Here is a 20,890-nt window from a genome sequence, read left to right on the forward strand (position 1 = left end):
TGGAGATGTTCCAGCATCCAACACTGAAGGTAGAATAGCTTTTTCTGTCCAAAGTGTTCAAATAAATGTTTATTTCCAACAAAAGGGACAGTCTCTATTGGCATGAACGTAGAATAGATGGTTTACTGTTCAGAGCCTTTGATTTTATTCCCAATAAAATCTTTATGATCTACAGTAAAATTCAGTCTGGAAAAATATTCATTAGGTAGTCTCTGTGTCTTAACACACACACACACACACACACACACACACACACACACACTTTCGCATTCTCCTTGCATGCTTGTTTAGCAGAAGAAATGTAAATTACCACAATGTTTTAAAAATTATTTTGCAAAGCAACTTGAAAATCTGATGTGTTGATAAACAACATTTGTTTTCTGTGTCTTTTTCTGTGTTTAACATAACAGAAATTCCTGAAATTTATACGCATCCATGAATTACTTGGTATTCTCATTGGAATCAATTTCTCGGTGCTATGCAGTAACTGCTGAAAAACAGATGTTACCAGCTGTGTGTGCTAACATTATCTGTGACTGCTCCTATATACCTCTTTTGATTCTTGGTTTCAGTTCACCAATTCAGTATCAAATTATTCAGAATATCATGCTGGTGTCAGTCATGTGAAATGCTCTTGATTACTGCCAAGACACTGACTTTCAGAAAATGTTGTACGTGTACATTCAGGTATGTTATAGGCTGGGGAAAAATGTGTTGCTTCTATTTTTCTAGTATATCAGACATGCAAGAAAAATCTATTGATAGGTGATGGTTTATTGATATTTACTGTATTTGAACTGGCAATGAGATTGAATTGGTTACAAAATATACACAATCTGTAATCATTATAAACTTTTAAATAAGAGTTTCTTGAATGTGACTAATCTCTTCTCAAGCCCTGAGAAAGAGATTCTGAGTTCAGGATGCCAGAACAGAAGATGGGTACTTAAAATAGCCCCCCAATGGAATGTCCTAATTCAGTTAGAAACACACACACATTTGGAGGGGGGGTAGAAGCAGGGGATTGCTCAGCAATATTTGACAAAAGCATGTTTTAATGAGATTAACATCCTAAGAATTACTGTGGTTTTGAATTTATTTATTCATTAGTCCAAGATATTGATGGGGAAGGAAAACTTGTTCTTTTTAAAAAAATCCAGACCCACCTTTGCAATGTGTTTTGGTTTACCTGTATGTTTCCTATTCCGCCTTGTATTTAGTGGCAGTTCAGTGTGGGTGGGGGCAGATATCCAGAGGCCACACAGCTACAGTATAAAGTCCCCACAATTGCATGTAGAGTTGGCTATGTGTGGCCCCTGACAACTAGGTTAAGCTTGGTGTTACCACTACTGCAAATTCTTGGATTTCTCGGGGATACAGGAAGCTACCACCTCATGCAGCTCCACAAGATGGTACATGGTAAGCTTTTGTGGGTCGGGGGGCCTCCTGAATTCATCCTAACGTTTGTAGTTGAGAGGCATTAAAGAGGAACTAAATATATGCCTCTTCTTCCTGCACTGCAAGCAAATTTATATGCTTTACTTCTACAGATTAATTAAATCTTATCACTTCATTAAAATTGTCATTTAATCTCACAAAAGGTGCTTGATGAGCCACTGCACCTCTTCAAACAAGAGAAACCCCCTTCAAAAATCTACCAGAGCTATAGCACTACAGTTTCTTGGCCCCACCAGAGGACAGTGGCAGCTAGCAGGGGGACGGGGGCTGAAAAGCTGACTAGAGGAGGAAAGACAGCTGGTTTGAAGTGCTTTTTTATTTGCTGATTGTGTGTATGATGTATGTAAGCTATTTCCACTTGTCACAAGATCACTTCTGATTTTTCTGTACAAAATAAGTCAGTCAAAGATTTTTTTGGGGGGGTGAACTGCGGGTTTGTGGTTAGATGCCACATAGTTTCACTTTCTGTGAGAAGGGGACAATTCCTACTTAATCATCCTAGCAGAGCAAATTGGTCTCTATATATTTAAAATGCTCTGCCTTGACTGCAAAGGGAACATCTAAACTGATAGTAGGGTTAAGTTTTGCAGAATTTGAGGGCTAGTCTCTTGTGGAAGTAGGTAAACCCGATACAAATATTTCCTGAAGGTGGATGGAGACCAAGAACATAAAAACATCTGGCCTTGTTTAGAAAACCCTGCTGGCTTTTCATGTGAAACAGATATCTTCTTCTTGCAACAAATTGCTTACCTGCTCAGAAAGGACTTTGGAAGACAGAAGCATGTCTGTTATTATCAAATTCCTGTAATACTGGATTATTTGGAGTGCATGTTATGAAATTTATTTCGTGGCATAGTGATTGCTTATAATGACCCACTTGACAGTAGAATATTTGAATTTTCTTAATTCTGTTTTCATGCCATCAGGTCTAAGAAAAATGGCACATCAAGTAAAACAATACCTATTATCCAATTAGAAGTGCCAGCTAGGTTGCAGATTTAAAAGGTGTGTGCCACTTAAACTTCCAATACAGTGGTACCTTGGGTTAAGTACTTAATTTGTTCCGAAGGTCCGTTCTTAATCTGAAAATGTTCTTAACCTGAAGCACCACTTTAGCTAATGGGCCTCCTGCTGCTGCCGCGCCGCCGAAGCACGAATTCTGTTCTCATCCTGAAGCAAAGTTCTTAACCCGAGGTACCATTTCTGGGTTAGCGGAGTCTGTAACCTGAAGCATATGTAACCTGAAGCATATGTAACCCGAGGTACCACTGTATCTCAACTGCTAAGAAAATATCCAGATATAGCAGCAGTTTTATATGGTGGAATGCTTATTGAACTTAAAAAGTACCACATCATCATAACCACATGAAACAGTTTTATACCAAATTATGGAAAACCATTAGCGTAGAATGATAAAAAGGAAATGGTCAATTAAACGTTTTGTTTCAGGTAGAAAATACATTTGGCAAAAATTTTTAAAAATCACTTACAGAATCCAGAAAGCACAGATAAGTCCCCGAGCTCTGATCTATTGCATGATTTTTAGCAAAGCCCACTGTAGATAAAGCAAAGTTACAAAAGAGTGCATGAGCATCATTGCAATTTGCAATCTAAGTTTTTCTACTCAAAAACACACTAGGTGACATTAAAGCTCCTTGCCAGATTTCAGAATTGCAGCCCACAGTAAACAAGCCATAATGGATGCTTGAGTTGCACACCCATTCTTTCCTTCCTGGATACCTCTTCATGTATATGAACTTTATGAATATATAGCCTTGAACTTCACAAAGAAATGATAACTAAACCTCTGTGGTGCAATGGCTCAGTGTGTGTCTGGCTGTTAACCAGAAAGTTGGTGGTTTGAGCCCACCCAGGGATGGATGTGGTAGGATCCTGCATTGCAAGGGGCTGGACTAGGAACACCCTTCCAACTCTACAATTCTATGATTCTAGGAAATCATTTAAATTAAAATTAAACCATTTAAAGTTCTAAGGCTGCCGTAACTAAATTAAAATGACTGGAAAACACAGTAAAACCTTACAAGACCTGGACATGTTTACTGAAAAGTAAAGCAGGTCTGGGCATGTTGAATGAACAGAACCAATAGCTCGGAATAATTATCTCCTGAGGAATAAAATGAATAGACTAAAATTGAACAACTAATCCTGCCACAGAGCAGTAACTGTTCCAGCAGGATCAGTTGTGTAATCAAGTTTGTCTCTCTCTCTCCCCATCCCAAGCATATAATGTTTCAAATAATTGTCTGATTATAGCAAGGAAGGCTAAAAGGATGCTATGATTAAGGGCACATTCAAAGGTCATAAAATCAGTCATGGATGATTCTTATAAGGAAGCTTGTGGGGTCGCCACTGTGATGAAAGGTAGCCAGAAATTTAGATTCATTGTCATTTAAATCACTTGCCCAACACTCAATAAGTAGCTTGATCCATATGTTGCTGCTTTTACACATCACAAAATCAGTCATAAAGGCTGACTTGAGTCATTCGGATTTCATAATATATGAACGCTGGAGAACATTTGGTTATTCATGTGACAGGCAAAGTTTAAGGATATGCTTTAAAAAAATTATTTAAGTCAAAACAATCTTACAAATATTTTAAAAGGTCAGCACTTAAATGCACATATGGGTAACAAGCTGGTGAGGTAAGTGGGTCAGAGGAGAAACAATCTTGTTTGTTTGTTTGTTCGTTCGTTTAAGTGCAAATAGTTTAGAAGTAAGCTTAATTAAAAACAAGACACCCAAAGTTTTGGTAGTTAGCTAGTCATAAAATGCCCTTTTGACATCAGCACAATTATAGGATTTCCAAAAGATTTTATTCCGCATGGAAACTGGATTATTTAAACAACTGGTCTAAGGCAATGAATTTTGTTTGGCATAAGCAAAGAATTTGCTGCAATATTGCTATACTGATGAGACTCAAATGTTTGTGCCAAGGCTTTGCATTTTGCAAGGCCTGCTTACTTAGCAAAAAGAGCCTGTTACCATGGTCACAGGAGGGGGGGAAACTAAGACCCTGTGAGATATTAACATTCCTCACTCTTGGAAAGAAGTTGTTTTGTGTTAGTTTCTTTAAAGCCACTGACCCCTCTCTTTTGTGGGGGGAGGTTTCCCTTTTGTTTTCCTTTTTCCTTTTCCATGGCAGAAAAGAATCAGAAATGAATCTTAATCCAGGGTAAACAATCCAGGACGTGAAGACTGTCACATTTGTTTCGTTATTGGGGCTGCTTGTTTCAAAGGAAGTACTCCCTACAAGTTTTAACTACTCTTAACCACAGGAAAGTAAATCACTAAGGACAAAGGGGTCACAAAGATTTCCATCTAAACTGGCTGCCCAAATGTAAATACAAACGAGCTGCTCCACACTGGAAAATGATTACTGCATGGCAACCTGCTTTTAAAGGTATATAGTTTGAACAAAATACACCTTTCCTAATCCAATTTACCAATGACTGGGAAAATTCAGAAGTCATAGGGCTTTTTTCCTACCTGTGTCTATGCATTTTTTCACATCATAAAATGTACTTTTTTAAAGTAAAAACTAAGACTCCCAAACCCTAGCACTTTGCCAATCATATGCATATTAGCCTGGAAACCAAATGTCAAATAATTATTTTGGTTTTTTTAGAATTGTCAGTATTTTCCCCAAGTCTATGGTTGTTTTTTAAATGTTACACAGCTTCCAAAAGAGGCTCAGGCTTTAATGAGTGTCTAAGGAACAATTTTATGCTTCTGGAGTAGCCACCATGTAACAACCCATAAACTTGAGGAATTGTTGGTAAATACAAGGAACAGTTACAGTAAATGAGGGGGCTACATCTGATGGAGGAAATCAACTACACGGAAAGAACAGCAGGCTTCACTCAGGTCATCATGTATTTATTTTCATGTGAAAATGTTTCAAACTGGGCTGCAATACCACAAAGGGTGCACATATTGCTACTGGTATTCTAACAGGAAGAAGCAAATCCCTCCCCTCCTCTCCATGTTATCCCCACCATAACACTGGCTGAGAGGCACTGACTGGCCTCATGAGCATCATGACAGAGTGGGAGTTTGAACCCTGTTCTCCCAGATCCCAGTCCAGTATTTGCAAGTTATTATACCACACTGGCTGGCTGGCTTACTCTCTGAGCTTGTTTAAGACTGCAGGCTTTCCCACACTTACCTTTTGCTCTGCTCTTTCCAGGCAGAGGTCTGCACTTTAATGCTTCGTGTCTAAGCGACTGGTTTCCCCCCTTGCCACGAAGCTTTCCCAGTGAAAATCCAATCTTTAAAACTGACTCAGAACAAATGTCAATTCAGGTTTTCCGCAGATTGCTGTTTGCTCCAATTGTGCTTTAAAGAGCAGGTTTTTGAGGGGAAAGCTCCAGAGCAAAAAAGGGGTGCTTAAACACAGAGCTTTAAATCTCGGACCATGCCTGGAAAGAGTGGAAGAAAGGTAAGTGAGGATAAGCCCTCAGTCTAGCATTGCTAGTTGTTGGAAAAACATTCAAGCTTGCCTTCTCTGAATTCCAGTCTAGGCTTCACTTTGAGCTATCCAAGGTGCTACCGACCTTCCTTTCTTTGCCTTTTGGACTTTGACCTCTGCATTACCCGACCTTGTTTATCTGGATTTACCTTCTGCTTACGATGACCTTGTCTCACTGGAATTTGACTTAACTTTGTCTCCTGGATCTGAAACAGGTGCTAGCAGTACATGACTTGGTCTTCCTGGACTCTGTACCTAGCACAAGCTAGAAGCCCAACCCCCAGCTGAGCCCACTGCCTGGTACAGAATAGGTCATCCCTCTAGGAGATTCTTGGTTAGGCAAATGCCCCCTTTCCCCTTAGCTTGTGTTTGTTGGGAAAGAGATAATGGGAAGAGGCTTGGAAATCTTAGTCGACCCATTTCCAGTTTACAACTAGAAAAATGTTGGAAGGGGGTTAACACACAGTTGAGAAGCAGCAGAGGGGAAAGACAATGCTGTGAGGTCAAAACATAGAGATCAAAATTTGAGAAAGGAAGAGCAGTTGAGAGGAGCAGGAGCAGGAAAGTGGTAGGCAGCGAAGACATTAAATGTCGCCTTTCCAAAGAGTCCCTTTCTCAGAGTTGTTTTCCTTAAAAGCATAGTCCATCAGGGTACATTGTACATATTTGCATGTAACTTGTATTTTCCCTCTTTTTATGTAAGAGTCAAATTATAAGTTTTTACAGTTTAAATATGCATTTCCCCCTTTTTCCATTACTTGCAACTTCAAAATAAGCATGAATAGAAATAAATTATAGATATCAATGGGGAAAAACAACAACAGGATTATATTACAGAGATGATTTTATGTTTAACAAGAGAAGGGAGGAAAACACAAACTAAAACTTCCTAAATAAAAGTATATGAAAAATTATTCTGGAAAACAAAGAAAGCATTTCCTAAATTAATTTCATCATCTTCCTCCTTAGCTCTTAGATTCCCTCTTGCTCATAACACCAACATGCTATCCTTTTTCACCATCTCACAGAGAAAGGACAGCAAGCTTTAAAACTCAATACAAACGTTTACAGTTCACATCTCACTGAGCTGATCTTCATTCTGGAGTGGTCACACTTGGCAATTCAACTCGAATCCATTACTTTCCAGCCTATTACAACAATTCCAGAGCTATTTATTTTGGCTTGGATCACAATTTAACCTCATTTGTGCTTTTTCAGTCTAGCACATAACAAACCTGGCTTTTTCCCAGTCTGCAGCAAAGGTGATGGCTCTCTCTCAATCCACACAACATTTATTTCCTGGCCATCTCTAAGCTAAGTTATGCCATATATTATTTGCCTCTTAAACGCGTATTGAAAAACTGACTAGAGAACTGAGGAAAAACTGGTGTGAACTTCCAGCAATGTAAGATACGGTGAATCTAACTATTTTCTTTTGCCAACAGAGTCATGATGATTTACAATGTGATTCTAAACCCATTAAACAGAAGTCCCATTGATTTTCAGTGGGAATTATTTTTCTGCATACAGCACAATCCTATGCACGCTTGCTTAGAAATAAGTCCAACTGTGTTCAATGGGGCTTACTCCCTCATAAGAGGAGTTAAGATTGCAGCAACAGTGTACTTAGTATTAGGCCAAATTCCGTCTTGGCACATAAAAGAAAACCTCAGCAACCTCAAAAAGAGAGTCACTTCTGACAGTTATTAAGGAAGAGTCTTGGTCTGAATGTGGATGCACTGACAAACAGAATGTTCTAGAATGCTACGCAGCTCGTGGGAAGCTGTTATGAGGAAAACTAAGTTATCCCACTGTCCAGAATAGCTGCTGTTCTTTTAAGGCACCTACCTCCTCGTGGCTGTGATGAATCATTTTCTCCAAGTACCATCTGAATGCCTGCTTCTTCCAATAGAACCTTCCACTTTTTTAATATATTTCCTGAATTGTCCTGTTTAGAAATATTGACACTGAGTAGGTATAATGTTTAAAAGTTAAACATTTAATTCCTCGCATTTCTTTCCCACATCTTATTGCTACGTGTGAGAAGGGATAAGGTCACTGCAAAGTCACAGCCGAGTCGACATACTGCTTTTAAACTGCACTTTTATGAGTATTTGCCCACAATCTGACACCAATGACATCTTCCAGTGCTTTTCAGGCACACTTGGACATCATCAGGAGTTTCTGGAAGGCTCTGCTGAGGAACACGACTTCCTCTTCTCTGAAGAGGAGCAATCAGGTAGGCAGGGAGTCCCAAGAAAAGCACACAGACCCCTGTGGTCTGCTGGGTGGCAAAAGAGGAAGACAGCTCAAGGAGGAAGGGTTGCACACAAAGACCAAACCCATCTGCAAGGTACCTCAGCCTCAGCCTTTTCCGTATCCCACTACTACCCCAGAGCTTTTAGAGCTCAAGCTGATTACAGAAGAGCTGGCTGGAGCTACAGTATTGCACCCAAGCTCAACAGATGACACTAACAAAATGGCATCAAGACATGGGGATGGAGAGAGAACAGAACTCCTTTAAAAAGCCAGAGCAAAATGATTGTCCCCTCTTCCATTTCAATCCAGCTCAGCTCCTGAAAGTCCCTTTGCAGAACAGCCAGTTTTGATACAACAATTATGCTACATCAGGGGGAGAGCCCTTTTCTTTCCCACAAACTAAGGAATTGGGAGCAGGAGGAAGAAGGGGAAGGGTCTAACTGGGAGTATGTCTGTGTGTGTTAAAGATGTGAGTTTGCATCTCTGACACCACACACTATTGGGACTGACCACCCCCCCCAATCCACTTTGGAAGGTGGTCCCCTGACAGCATTCCAGCAGGGTAATACAGCTCACACACCCCAAAAGGTCCCCCATCCCTGGTGAAATAAACACAGTAAGAACACATTCCTGGAATTGGTATTCCAATGATAATTGTGCAGTAGAACTTGAACAGTATACTGACAGGTACATACCATACTAGCGTCGTTAAAAACAGATAGTTCCATGGAACCTTGGAAGTCTTGCTCCAGAACAGACTTCAGGCATTCATCCAGCCAACACTCAGCATTGTAAACTGGCAGAATTATGGACTACAAGGAGTAAGAATACATGACATAGAATCAGAAAAAATGCACCGATGTTTTATTCCGTGCTCCACAAAAAGTTTACTTTTATTATATCCACTAATCAAACACACACAATAGTTTTTGAGCAGAAAACAAAGGACACTGTCGTTTTCTTTCCAAACAGCTTTTTATCCTTCAATATTGCTCTGTTATTTATTACTGTTATTTAAACAACTAATAAATTGAAATGAAAATTAGTAGTAGTTAGTACTTCTATGAACTGCTTCAAACTGGCATCATTTCACACTTATCAATTACACAGTTCTTTATCAAGAATAGTAAACTAATTTTGTATTTCATAATCCTCTAGTTTAAATCAGGTTTTGTAAATTCAAAATCTTATTATTCTAATATTCTAATATTATAACCGGATGTAACCAATAACATTGGAGCAGCATTTTCAAGCCATAGCAGATATTTGTTATTCAACTGTTAACTTTTTTTCTCTAAACAATTAGCCACACAGCAAAATGTGGTTTGCTAAAAGGACAAAAATAACTCCCCCACTTTCATTTAGAGTCAACATTTAAGTTCACTTTCAGTATCTCTATTTTGCTATGTTCAGGGAAATGCAAGCATGCATGCCCATGTCTTAAGGAATGAGCAGCTAAATCAGGGATGAAGAACCTGTGGTCCCCCAAATGTTGAACTTCCAACAGTGTGGGATTATGGGAGGAGTTTAAATACAACAACATCTGGAAGGTCAGAAGTTCCCCATCCCTGATCCATGCCCTAGGGAAATAATGTATGTACAAAGGTCTACAAATCTGATTGTCAATCTCACATGGTAAGTATACTTGTACTTTAGAGGCACTATGAATATGAAGTCCCCACCCTCTTCCTGATTTTAAGCTGTATATTTAAGTTGTATATGTGCTCAAAGTGGTTCACAGAAAAATCAAAGTCTATATACAGTAATACAATAATTACAAGCCATAGTAAAAATATATATAATCAATGATTAATGGTTCATTTCACATATATCAATGTTTAAGTAAGCATGCAACTTAATAACATGTCATGGCAAAGTATCCATTAAGCAACTCCCTTATAAAGGCTCCTGGGGCTGGAGGGTGAGGCAACACAAGTGAAACCAACCATTTCCTGATGGCAACCATAGAGTTTCTCTCCCCTCGCATTTCTTCCTCTGAAAACAGTTCCTTTAGGAAGGCGTCTAGGTCTAGGGCAGGCATGTCCAACATGTAAATTGTGATCTACCAGTAGATCACTGGTAGATCATTGGCTCCCCCCAAAGAAGCTGCAACTGTGGCTCCCCTAAAAAAAGCTCAACATTTTACCTCCCTGGAAAAACTCAACAACTTTGACCTGAACCCCAAAAAAGAGAGTAGATCACTGCCAGTTTTTAACTGTTGAGTAGATCACAGTCTCTTGGGAGTTGGCCAAGGTAGACAGAAAGGCCAACAGAGCCTCTCACCCCTTATTTAGCAAAACTCTCTAGAAGCTAGCTTAGGGAACATACATCTTGCCAAGGAACATATCATGCTTAAAAGTATGTTTACAATGAGCACCCTTAGACTCTTAGGATATCCAGACTTATCTCAGATGCTTTTAAACATACACGGTTATTTGGAAGCATTCCCAGCAGTCCTTAAGTTCAGGAACGTAAAAGTAGGAGCTAACTTAACATTACATGCTAATAGCATGTGACAAAACCACAATTATTATTGCTATTTTAAGGAACAAGCTGATTTGGATGGGGGAAATTTACAACAGAAAAGCAATATGCTGGGAAGCACACTTCTCCACTTCAAGTCAGCCGCTTCTGGAGTGGCTTTCCTTTTAAAACAAGCAAACAAACCACAGCTGACAAGGTTTTGTTACATGCATTTGAATGAACTTTTAGCCCTCAAGATTACACCATCTTGCTTCTCTAGAACAAACCACACAGCTGGGGAAAGGCCTAAAACGATGACTATTACAGTATTATTGTTACTCTTTACTGAATTTGTTAGTCATTTTAACTTGTCCCAGGCCAAGCAAAAGCCACCTACAACCCAACAGGGGAGGGGAGTCCCCCACACAGATACATTAAAACCAAGAGAAAAAAGAAATACATTGAAAAGATCCCATTCACTTCCAAAAGGCCACAAATAGTTAAAGGCCAAAAGCCTGGTTATAGAGTTTTGCCTTGGCATCTAATAATATAAAATGATGGCACCAGGCAAACTTCCCATGGCACCCTCCTAACGTTTTGACCACAAATCCCACCAGCATGGCCTAATGGTCAGAGATGATGAGATTTGTAGTTCAAAACATCTAGAGCGCACCTCATTAGCTACCCCTGGTAGCATCAGCCTGACCAAAAGAAAAAGACCTTGTTGCTAAGGTTATGTTTGTTGATGCTCTGCAGCAGCTAACATTAACAACCATTCCTGAAGTTGAGTATACAGTATTTAGATTCACCACCCATTGACAAAATTTGCAGATGTACAAAGACAACCGAGAGCGAAAGCAGAACAATATGGAACATACCACCTGAATCTCACTGCTTTCTCTGCCTTCCCTACTGAATGATGCGACAGACTGTGATTGAGGTCCCTCTGGTAAGGGAGGAGGAGATGGGGTGACTGGACTTTGGTGCTGGGTAAGCCCTGAGCCACCACCATCACAGGTGCCTTTTTGCAAAAAGGTGCTCCCAGGTCCCCCAGAGACCCCTTTGGCCATCTCCATCCCTGACCTTTACACACTCAGAAAAAGGAAGGAAAAAATGAGGGCCGTGGGAGGGGGGAGCAGTGCACGTGGCATCTCACAGACCAGGACTTCTTTAAAGCTGCTGCAACGTGGGGCTGCACAGCACCTTCTGCAAAAAGTAGATGAGGGTGAGAGAGCTGCCAGGTGAAGCCTGAGGGACACGTGGGAAGGTGCTTTTAAAAAAGCCCCAGGAGAGAGAGAGAGAAACGTATAAAAACAAAGTGCAGAGAGAAGAACTCTGAGAGCCAGCTATAAGGAGGCGAGGAAATGGGTGGAAATTAATAATAATAACAATAATGAGGTGGGGGAAGGAAGCCACACAGAGAAGAGGAAATACAAAGCGGGCAAGCAGGTGGACAGCAGGCGCAGGGACTCTGCCTTCTTCTGCTCCCCGCCTTGCGCGTGCGCGGAGCCTTCCCGCCTCCCTCTCCCCCGCCGCTTCCGAGGTTCTGCGGGCGCCCAACCGGAGAAGCCGCGCGCGCGTCCCCGCCTCCTGCTCCTTCCCCTTTCGGTGGAGAAATAGAGACGGCAAAGGCTAGAGCGGCGCTAGGGAGGCGCCGCCGCCTGCGGTGTTGTTACCGAACGCGACAGGCGAACGCGCGAGTCGGGAGTGGCGTGAGCTGTGGGGACCCGGGAAGGAGAGCTGATACTGCATGGGTTTGGGGCTGTGGCCGTATTTATTTCCGACATCATCCTGGCCGGTTAGAGAGACAGACAGGCAGGCAGGCAGGCAGGCAGGCAGACAGACAGACAGACAGACAGACAGACACGGAGGAAGACGCACATGCTCAACGTGCTGAGCTGCACTTGAAAACAACAGCCTCCAAACTCTAAAAGCACTTTGCACAAGGCGTTGTGCCGTTCGTTCGGTTTTTTAAAACGCAGCTGCCAGTCGGGTGACAGGCACTCTGCGTATGCAGAGATCCTTTGCGTTGTATTATTATTATTATTATTATTATTAATAATAATAATAATAATAATAATAATAATAATAATAATATATTATTAAACTTGGCGCTTGCTCTAACACGCATGCAAAGAGCATTCTGCACATGTTCAGAGGCACTTGTATGGAAGTAATTGCATAGCTAATGATCACTATGTTCTATGGTAGCATCTTGGCTGCGAGTCCTGGAAGACTTGATCCTTGCCTTGCAGGCATTTTCCCACCTGGCCTGGGGAGGGTGGGACTCTGAGCTACAGAAGCTACACTGTACAAGTTATTTTTGTGGATGATACCTGTGCTTAGCCTGAATTCACATGTTTGTGTGCAGGGGTTTTTGCATTAACACCTAACAACTTAGAGGCAGAAACATCGACTCTTAGATACTTTATAATAGGATTTCTAATTATTCTTTCTAGTCTTGTAAGACTATGATTCCAAATCTTGCAAACATGCATGTATTTTCCTTTTATGTATTGTGTTTTCCCTGTTTATGTCATTGACAGAATATATTGATTTTGTTTGTTACTATGTAATGTTATTTTTCTATTTTGGTGCAGTAAACTGCCCTGTGATCATTGGCTGAAGGGCAGAATAGAATTGAAATAAATAAAAATAACTTGTTGCAATTTGTGTTTGCAGGCTCAAGACTCAAACAAACACAGGGTGGCACACAGCTACACAGCACAAAATAATGTTTTAGTAAATTTGCTAACTAAACAAATACATAGATAGATTAAAGTTATCTAAAAGTATTTATTGACATTCACATAATGGTGGGTACTATACTAGGTACCTAGTAACTTTATCTGCCTAATAGCTTTTCCACTTCTTCTTTTCGGTAGGAATTCAGCTAAGTGTATTTGCACCCTGTCATAAGTTGTTTGTGCATGCATGTATTTTCTCACACTGCCTATCGGAGAGTAACATTGGCATTTGTTTTTATGACTTTTTACTTTTAGTGTTGGAAACTCTAATGGCGTGACTGTAATCTTAAACATTACTCATTACTCATTACTTTCAGCAGGAAAATGCCCAGGAGTAAATCTGTTGCAGAATCAGAATTCCCACCCCCCCCACCCCTTCACTCTGAAGTTGCTGAATTTGTGTGTGATAGTAATGTTAACTGCAAAAAGATAGAAGACAGATCCCAAAGAACCAGCAAACCAGTTCCATGAGTCCAAGCGAGCTTAAACCATGTTTTTTCTAAAACCGCCCACAGCCCCTTGTTACCCTGCATGACAACCTACATATGAAATCGGGATGGCAGGAGTGCTCAAAAGCTTTTTGTGCTTTTGCAGAGGGGACAGATGCTCAGTGGGGATGGGATTGGGATAGCACAAGTCCTTTCATAGAATCAAAGAATTGTAGAGTTGGAAGGGACCCTGAGGATCATCTAGCCCAACCCCCCACAATGCAGGAATTTCTCAACTAAAGCACCCATGGCAAATGGCCATCCAACCTCTGCTTAAACCCTTCAATGAAGGAGAGTCCACCACCTCCTGAGGGAGTCTGTTTCACTGCCTGTAACAGCTCTTGCTGTCAAAAAGTTCTTCCTGATATATAGTTGGAATCTCTTTTCTTGTAACTTGAATCTATTTAGCCTAAGCAGTTCTCAGGAGCCCATCAAAAGTGCCTTAGCAGCATTAATATTGCAACATGACCTTTCATAGGCAATGTTCTACTTTATAAAATGCACAGAGTAAACTGAAGTGGTAAGTAAGACTCTTAGATACAGTGGAGTGGTACTCACATTAAGAAGGTAAAACTTAAAATAAAAGCACTCCCTGTAACCAGTGTAGGGCAGTGCTTAGGGTGCTGGACTAGAACCTAGGAGACCAAGGTGTTCAGATGCCCACTGTGCCATGAAACTCACTGGGTGACCTGGGGCCTGTCATCTCTCAGCTTTACAGCGCGATTGTGATAATAAAATAGGGAAGTGGGTAGAACCCTGCACAACACCTTGAGCTCCGTGGAGAAAAGGTGTGGTATAACAGCAATAAATAAATAACCAAATCCCCACATTTCTGGGATATTGATGCATAAATGCTGTCATTGAAAAAGGCAATACAGTTCATTCAGGAAACAGGTGGACACGTGAGGGAAAACAGGTACACTGTGGTGTGAAGATCACTCCCTTGTCAGTTGGTTTTCCTTCTATTTCTTTAAGTTAGTCTTTCAGACTTCTGCAAACTTTTTTAAAGTCAAATGTAAGTGTGTGTGTTTGTGTGTGACATTAGGAGGCATGTGAGTGATAAACCCCTTATAGAATGCAGTCTGCCACATAAAGAGAGATGGGGAGAAGGCTTGTAGTTTTGTCTTCATTGTAACTCTGTTTACAGAATTTGAGCAAAGCAACCCAAAGATATCAAAACAAGCAAGGCCACTATTAAGTTACACTGAATCTGTGGCATCTTAAATGTATTAGAATATTGTATCAGTCTTTGAACTATGTTGTTCCATTTCAGAGCTTATCAGTTACAGTTTAGCTGATTATGATGAACACGCAAATAGTTTTAATCCTAGTTCTTCACATTTGAAGGTTATAATGAGCTGAACTGTAGCATATCTGATAACAAAAGGAACGCTAAGTTAATGTTAAACATTGTCTCCCGAAACAGCAGAAGTAGCCATCTTGTTCTTAAATGAATCATAGCAGTCGTAATACTCTACAGATGGAAACACAGCTTGTTTTCTTGGTTGTTAGTATTAACAAATCAGTAAAACTACTAAGAGCACTCTGAGCACTATTCAGGATGTGAAAGTCTTATGGCCCCTGCTTAAGATTTGCATCAGAAAACATGGGGGTGGACGGAGAGAAGGTATTGTCAATGAGGAACAAAGGGTGAGTGTCAAATATAAGTCATGTTGACAAAGCTACTCTGCATATTCTGCTACTTGTCATAGAAGAGTCTTGCTCTACATTGCATTGAAGTTTTAGGGTGCTAGATGTCAGTATGCTAACACTAAAGCTTTTGGCAACAGGAGTTGCTGTGTGTGTGTTGCTGTACACATTAGTATTGTAGACTGGCACTCATTCACCCAGGTGTGCTTCAATTGGTTTCTTTTTAAAGTGATCACATTGAATCATGAAGTTGGAAGGAGCCAAGAACTCATCTACCCCAACTTCCTGTCCAAAACTAGAATTATTTGCCTAGCAGGTTTCCAACTGATCTGTGCTTTTAGAGACAACGTGCTGCAAGCAGAAAGCAGAGGTGCTGCAAGAGGCCTGTCCAAAGCTGGAGCTACAGGTGATTTGTGTAGCTTAGCCAAGACGACAAGCTTTAAAGAAAGCCCAAAGAATCCTGGGGCCATTAGCAATTTTTACCTGAAGAAAAGTCCTTGCTGACCCCTGATAATTAAGAGCGCAAGCATGGACAAATTTAGTTGGGAGACTTTTCCTAAAGAAAGCCACAATGGACCCCAAGGGTTGTGTAATGGTTTCTAAGGGGTTGCTTGTGCGCAAGCAGGCAACTATCTCCCTGGCTGGGTGCAAACACCTGGCTGGGCTGCCAAAGTAAACTTTATCTGTCCGGACGCCACTCACCCGTGGCTGACTCAGTCGCTGGCAGAATCCGTGAGTGGGCGTTTCTTAAACTTCTTCCAGCAAAGAAGCTCTTTGACGCCTAGTCTCCTCCTACCCTCTCTGCGCAAAAGCCTTCTGCGCAAGGAGGGCGTGGGCAACGGAGGACCCCTACTCTCCCCGCTGGTCCCAGGCAAGGAATCATGGGACCGCCTCGCCGCTTCCCCCATCTGCCCCCCTTCTCCACTGGTGCTACACTGATTCTCTTCCCCAGAAGATGGGCTGCTTCTCCCGATCCCTGGACGCTCTCTGGAATCCCTCTGGCTTTTGCTCTCTCCCTCCGGCACTGATGGCAGTTCCCTGACAGGTTGTAACAACTATTGCTTGGTCGCGAACATCCCACTCTTGGGCAAGTGGGTAGTTGCTATGCGACTCTAGGCACTCTTGCGTGAGACTGAATTTCTCAGCACAATCCAATCTGGTTTTAGGCCTGGCATTGATACAGAAACTGCCTTGATTACCCTGGTGGATGACTATGGTAGGAGGACAGTGGGAGTGTGACTCTGATAATTCTCTTAGGTTGATGCCTTCTGTACTATCGACTAGACTCTCATGGGTTTCAGAATTGGTACTGATGTGTTTCAGTGGTTCTATTCCTACCTAGAGGACAAATTTCAGAAGATGGTATTGTAATGTACTGCTGGGCCCCATGGCACTCATACTAAGACACCCATCATAGATATTCATCTTGTCCCTCATGCTTTTTAGTATCTACATGAAGCCACTGACCAAGGTCATCCAGGGATTTGAAATGAGGCGTTGGCCAGCATCCTGGTGAAACCCAGCTCCGTGTCTCTGTTAGGGTTGGGTAAGGACACGGAAGTGATAAACCCGTGTCCGGAATCAGTAATGGGCTGGATGAGGTCCAATAAACTTAATCTCAGATCTAACAATACTGGATTAGTGGTGACTGATTACTGTTGCTGGATGATTCATCAGCCCAGGGAAGTGGTGCTAAACCAGTTCTGGATCTACTTGTAATCTCTCTAAAGGATTGTGTTCACAGTGGTGGGGTGCTTATAGACATAGCTTTATCAGTGAGGGCCCTTTATGCTCCTGTGGCATTGAGTGTCTTTTACCAGCTATGGCTGGTGTTACAACTACAACCCAGCCTGTATAAAACAGCCTAGTTACAGCAATCCATGCTCAGATAACCTCCAGAATATGAGAGGATGTCTTTGAAGGCTTCTTGGCAGTATCCATTCCAAATACTACTTAAATAATTAACTGTGGCCAGGCAGACATTTTCTGTTGTGAACCACCCTGGGATTTTCAGATGAAGGTTGTTATAACATTTTTTTAAAATAATAATAAAAGCACTGGTTTTTATTCTGCAGTTAGGATGTCCTGATTTTACTGCTCAACTGTCTTTTCTGGTTATTGCTGTTTTTCTTTGCATTACTATTATCCACCCTGGACATAGAAATATTGAATGGCAGGCTATCTGTGTTTAAATTAAATAAACAGATGTTTCATTATTAAGGCTGCATGCTTACAATGGGAATAAGCCCTGTTGAGCTTAGTAAGACTGTTTTTGAGAAAAGTGGCACAGGATCAGGCAACACACCATCAGAAGTGTCATTTCTCCTGTTTGCTATATAACAGGAGATATTTTTTTTAAAGAAAATCTGGAGAGATGTCACAAAAGGCAATAACAAGCTGATGCAGGCTGCTGAATTAACCTTTAATCCTATTTCCTTGCTTTTGACAGAATCCTGTAACCACAGAAAATCAAAGCTGTAACAGAATAAATCTGTTGCTGTTCTTCATTCTCCCCCCACCCCGCCCCCAGCACATGGCTCCTTTGATCTTTATAACATTTCAAGGGCCAGCCACTCATAATATAGTGGAAAAATAGTACTCCACATTTCTTGCATGCCTTCAAAAAGTCAGTTCTGTGAGATCCTGGTAAGTCTGTTAAGTAGATCCTGTATCCAGTTGTGAACAATGGTCGTTGGATTTCAGTGGGACGACAGCATGTAAACGTGTTCAGTATTGCAGCTTTAGAAACTTGCTTTTCACAGTACATTAGAGAGGTTAAACATTTTAGTGTGTAAGTACAGGAAACATCTGACAGCCTAAAAGGGGAAAGTGCTTATAGAAATAAATCATAATCTGACAAAGGAATGTACACACAAGCGGGGATGGGGAATCTACAGTAGAATTCCACAAGACATATTGCATATGCATATTTATATGCTATACACCCAGAAAGGAATATAAGTTATTAAGAGACTTCAAAGAGTTTAAGATACTCTTACTTGGCTTGGCATTAATTAAGGGCTATAAAGATTGGAGTGCAAGTCAGAAACATCTGATCAATATTCATCCAAAAGTAAATAATTCATACACTAGCTTGCTCAAGAACAGATTATGACTTCAACTTAAGTAATAGACATGGCACAATACAAAACTCTGAGACAGATCCCATTGACTTCAGTCGCGCTTACTCCCAAGTAAATAGGTATAAAATTACAGCCTTAATCATCATGGTGGTTCTCACACATGTTGTCTCTCATTCAAATTATATTATTAACTATCAGTGCAGTATCTGTGATTTAAAAAAAAACCAAACTTTGGCCTTTCCCCCCTTCATTACAATAACTAAAATATTTGCAGCAGAAACCAAATTAATGTGAGAACAGTGCATGTGACTAAAACAGTGTCTTACAAGTAAAATTATTCTGCATGATTACAAATAATAAGTAAATAGGCAAGCAGTTTTCTGTTATCATGGATTCCATGTGTACTAATTATAGGTGAGAGAGGGGGCAATTTTATATCCAATTCAACTTGGAGAATATCTAACATGAATTTTAGTTCACTTTTGTTTCTTGTGGTTTATTTATTTCTTAAATGTATATCCTGCCTTTGCTTGAGAAAAGGCAGGAAGCAACAATAAAGTACATATTAAAAGACAGCTGTATAAAATATATCACCAATGTCATGTTGCTGATTCAAAAGGGAATCTGGATGCAATTTTACAATCCACTGATGTGCATAAACCCTTCTGCCCAAAACTAACAAACTGGAAACTGCTACAAACTGAAGAAAGTACAGAAATCAAGAACAGAATGCAGACAGACAAGCTCACATGTTGGTACCACACTATTAACTGGATCAGGTAACTTGAAACCCCCAAATATGGGGAAGTCTTGTAAGAATCTTTTCATGGAAGCATAAGAGACGACAATAATTGCCTGCCAATCAACCATACAGCTGCCTGCTGTTCTCTGCTATGAAGATTCTCTCCATAGGGCAGAAAGACTAGCCAATCTGGTCCCTTTCAGCTTTATGACTCTATGGTATCTATCTAATTTGTATCTCAAATGATAAAGGTCCTGGCAATCGAGCATCCTGTTTTTACCACTGGCTTTCTTCAGAGAAAGAGACATGGTGTCCATTCATGCCCAAACTTGATGAAACCTATGTCTATGACAATGAATAAGAGGAGTGGGACCTTACTGTGTTGTAGCTGAGAGTTGGACCATGATAAGTTCCCCTTCCCCCAGAATAGTCTGCAGCCGCCATCTCAATCACTAGCCTGCCCCAAAAAGCTGTGGCTTCAAGGGATCCAATGCTCTCTAGGATAAGGAAGCTTCTCATACAGCCTTGCTGATATAACCCTGGATTTTGCTGCACACCTCTATGATTGATCCAGGCTGCCAGTTTAAGCCAGGGATGGGGAACCTGTGGTCCTCCAGATGCTAGACTCCATTTCCAATCAGCCTCAGCAAGCATAGCCAAAAGTCAGCGATGATGAGGTTGAACATCTAGAGGGCTATGGTGTTCCCAACCCTGATGCAATCCCTGTTTCAGCGACTAGTGACCTCTTCCCTACTCAAGGTAGACAGAAGCCGGCACATACACAGGAAACAGTGTCCTTCCATGCTCGACTGGGTCCATCTAGTATTGTTTACCTGTGATGTCACTAATATGGGGCCTACAGGTGCAATGGCATTTTTTGAGCCCCGTCCCTTTTACTGCTCCTTTGCCATGACCATTAATTCCCCACACCCCCAAAAGTGTACAGGGCTGAAGGAGGAAGTTAGAAGAGCAACACTTTTCCATTTCCTCTTTCAGTTCTGTGTGCTTTTCAGGGCTCAGATTGGCACTTGAGCAGATGAGCAGGAGACAAAGAGCAATCTGGGTTACAGGAGAGAAGAAAGCAGTTTGACCAGGGGAGTGTCAGTAAGTGAAGAAGTGAGCACACATGCACTTACACATGTAAGCTGAGTCCAGTAAGGCGTATCCCCTTGAAATTGCCCCTGCAAACTGAAATCACAAGGCACATCTGTCTCTATTAACTGAACTCTCTGAATCCAGTGCTTTGAAGCACTGTTATGGCACAAAAACATAGATCAAATGCACAAATTATTATTATTCCTCCTAATTTTTATAAGGGACCCCCTCAAAGCCACCATCAAATCACAGGTCATCTTTGTGCCCACATATGTGTTGTGTGATTTGTTCATTAGTTTGTTGTCATCCTATGTCAAAAACATGAATATCCATGCAGATTTGTTCCATGGTTTTATGGTGCTGGCAAGCACTGGATCTGGTTTTCTGTGTGTGTGTGTGTTTGCTGTGCTGTCT

General features: G+C 41.1%; 1 protein-coding gene across 2 annotated transcripts in view; it reads right to left on the bottom strand.

Annotated features, from left to right (window-relative positions):
- Nucleotides 1-12,132, bottom strand: part of B3GNTL1 (UDP-GlcNAc:betaGal beta-1,3-N-acetylglucosaminyltransferase like 1) — a 166,582-nt gene extending 154,450 nt beyond the window's left edge. For both annotated transcript variants that reach the window (XM_053376128.1, XM_053376127.1), the window contains exons 1-4: nt 11,550-12,132; nt 8,904-9,020; nt 7,798-7,897; nt 2,949-3,013 (exon numbers count right to left, since the gene is read on the bottom strand). In XM_053376128.1, coding sequence (XP_053232103.1) covers nt 2,949-3,013; nt 7,798-7,897; nt 8,904-9,020; nt 11,550-11,747 — 480 coding nt within the window. In that variant the 5' untranslated portion in view covers nt 11,748-12,132. The remainder of the gene's footprint in view (nt 1-2,948; nt 3,014-7,797; nt 7,898-8,903; nt 9,021-11,549) is intronic.
- Nucleotides 12,133-20,890: the final 8,758 nt, after the last annotated feature.

The sequence above is a fragment of the Podarcis raffonei genome, chromosome 2 (assembly GCF_027172205.1).
Source record: "Podarcis raffonei isolate rPodRaf1 chromosome 2, rPodRaf1.pri, whole genome shotgun sequence".
NCBI classification, from domain to species: domain Eukaryota; kingdom Metazoa; phylum Chordata; class Lepidosauria; order Squamata; family Lacertidae; genus Podarcis; species Podarcis raffonei.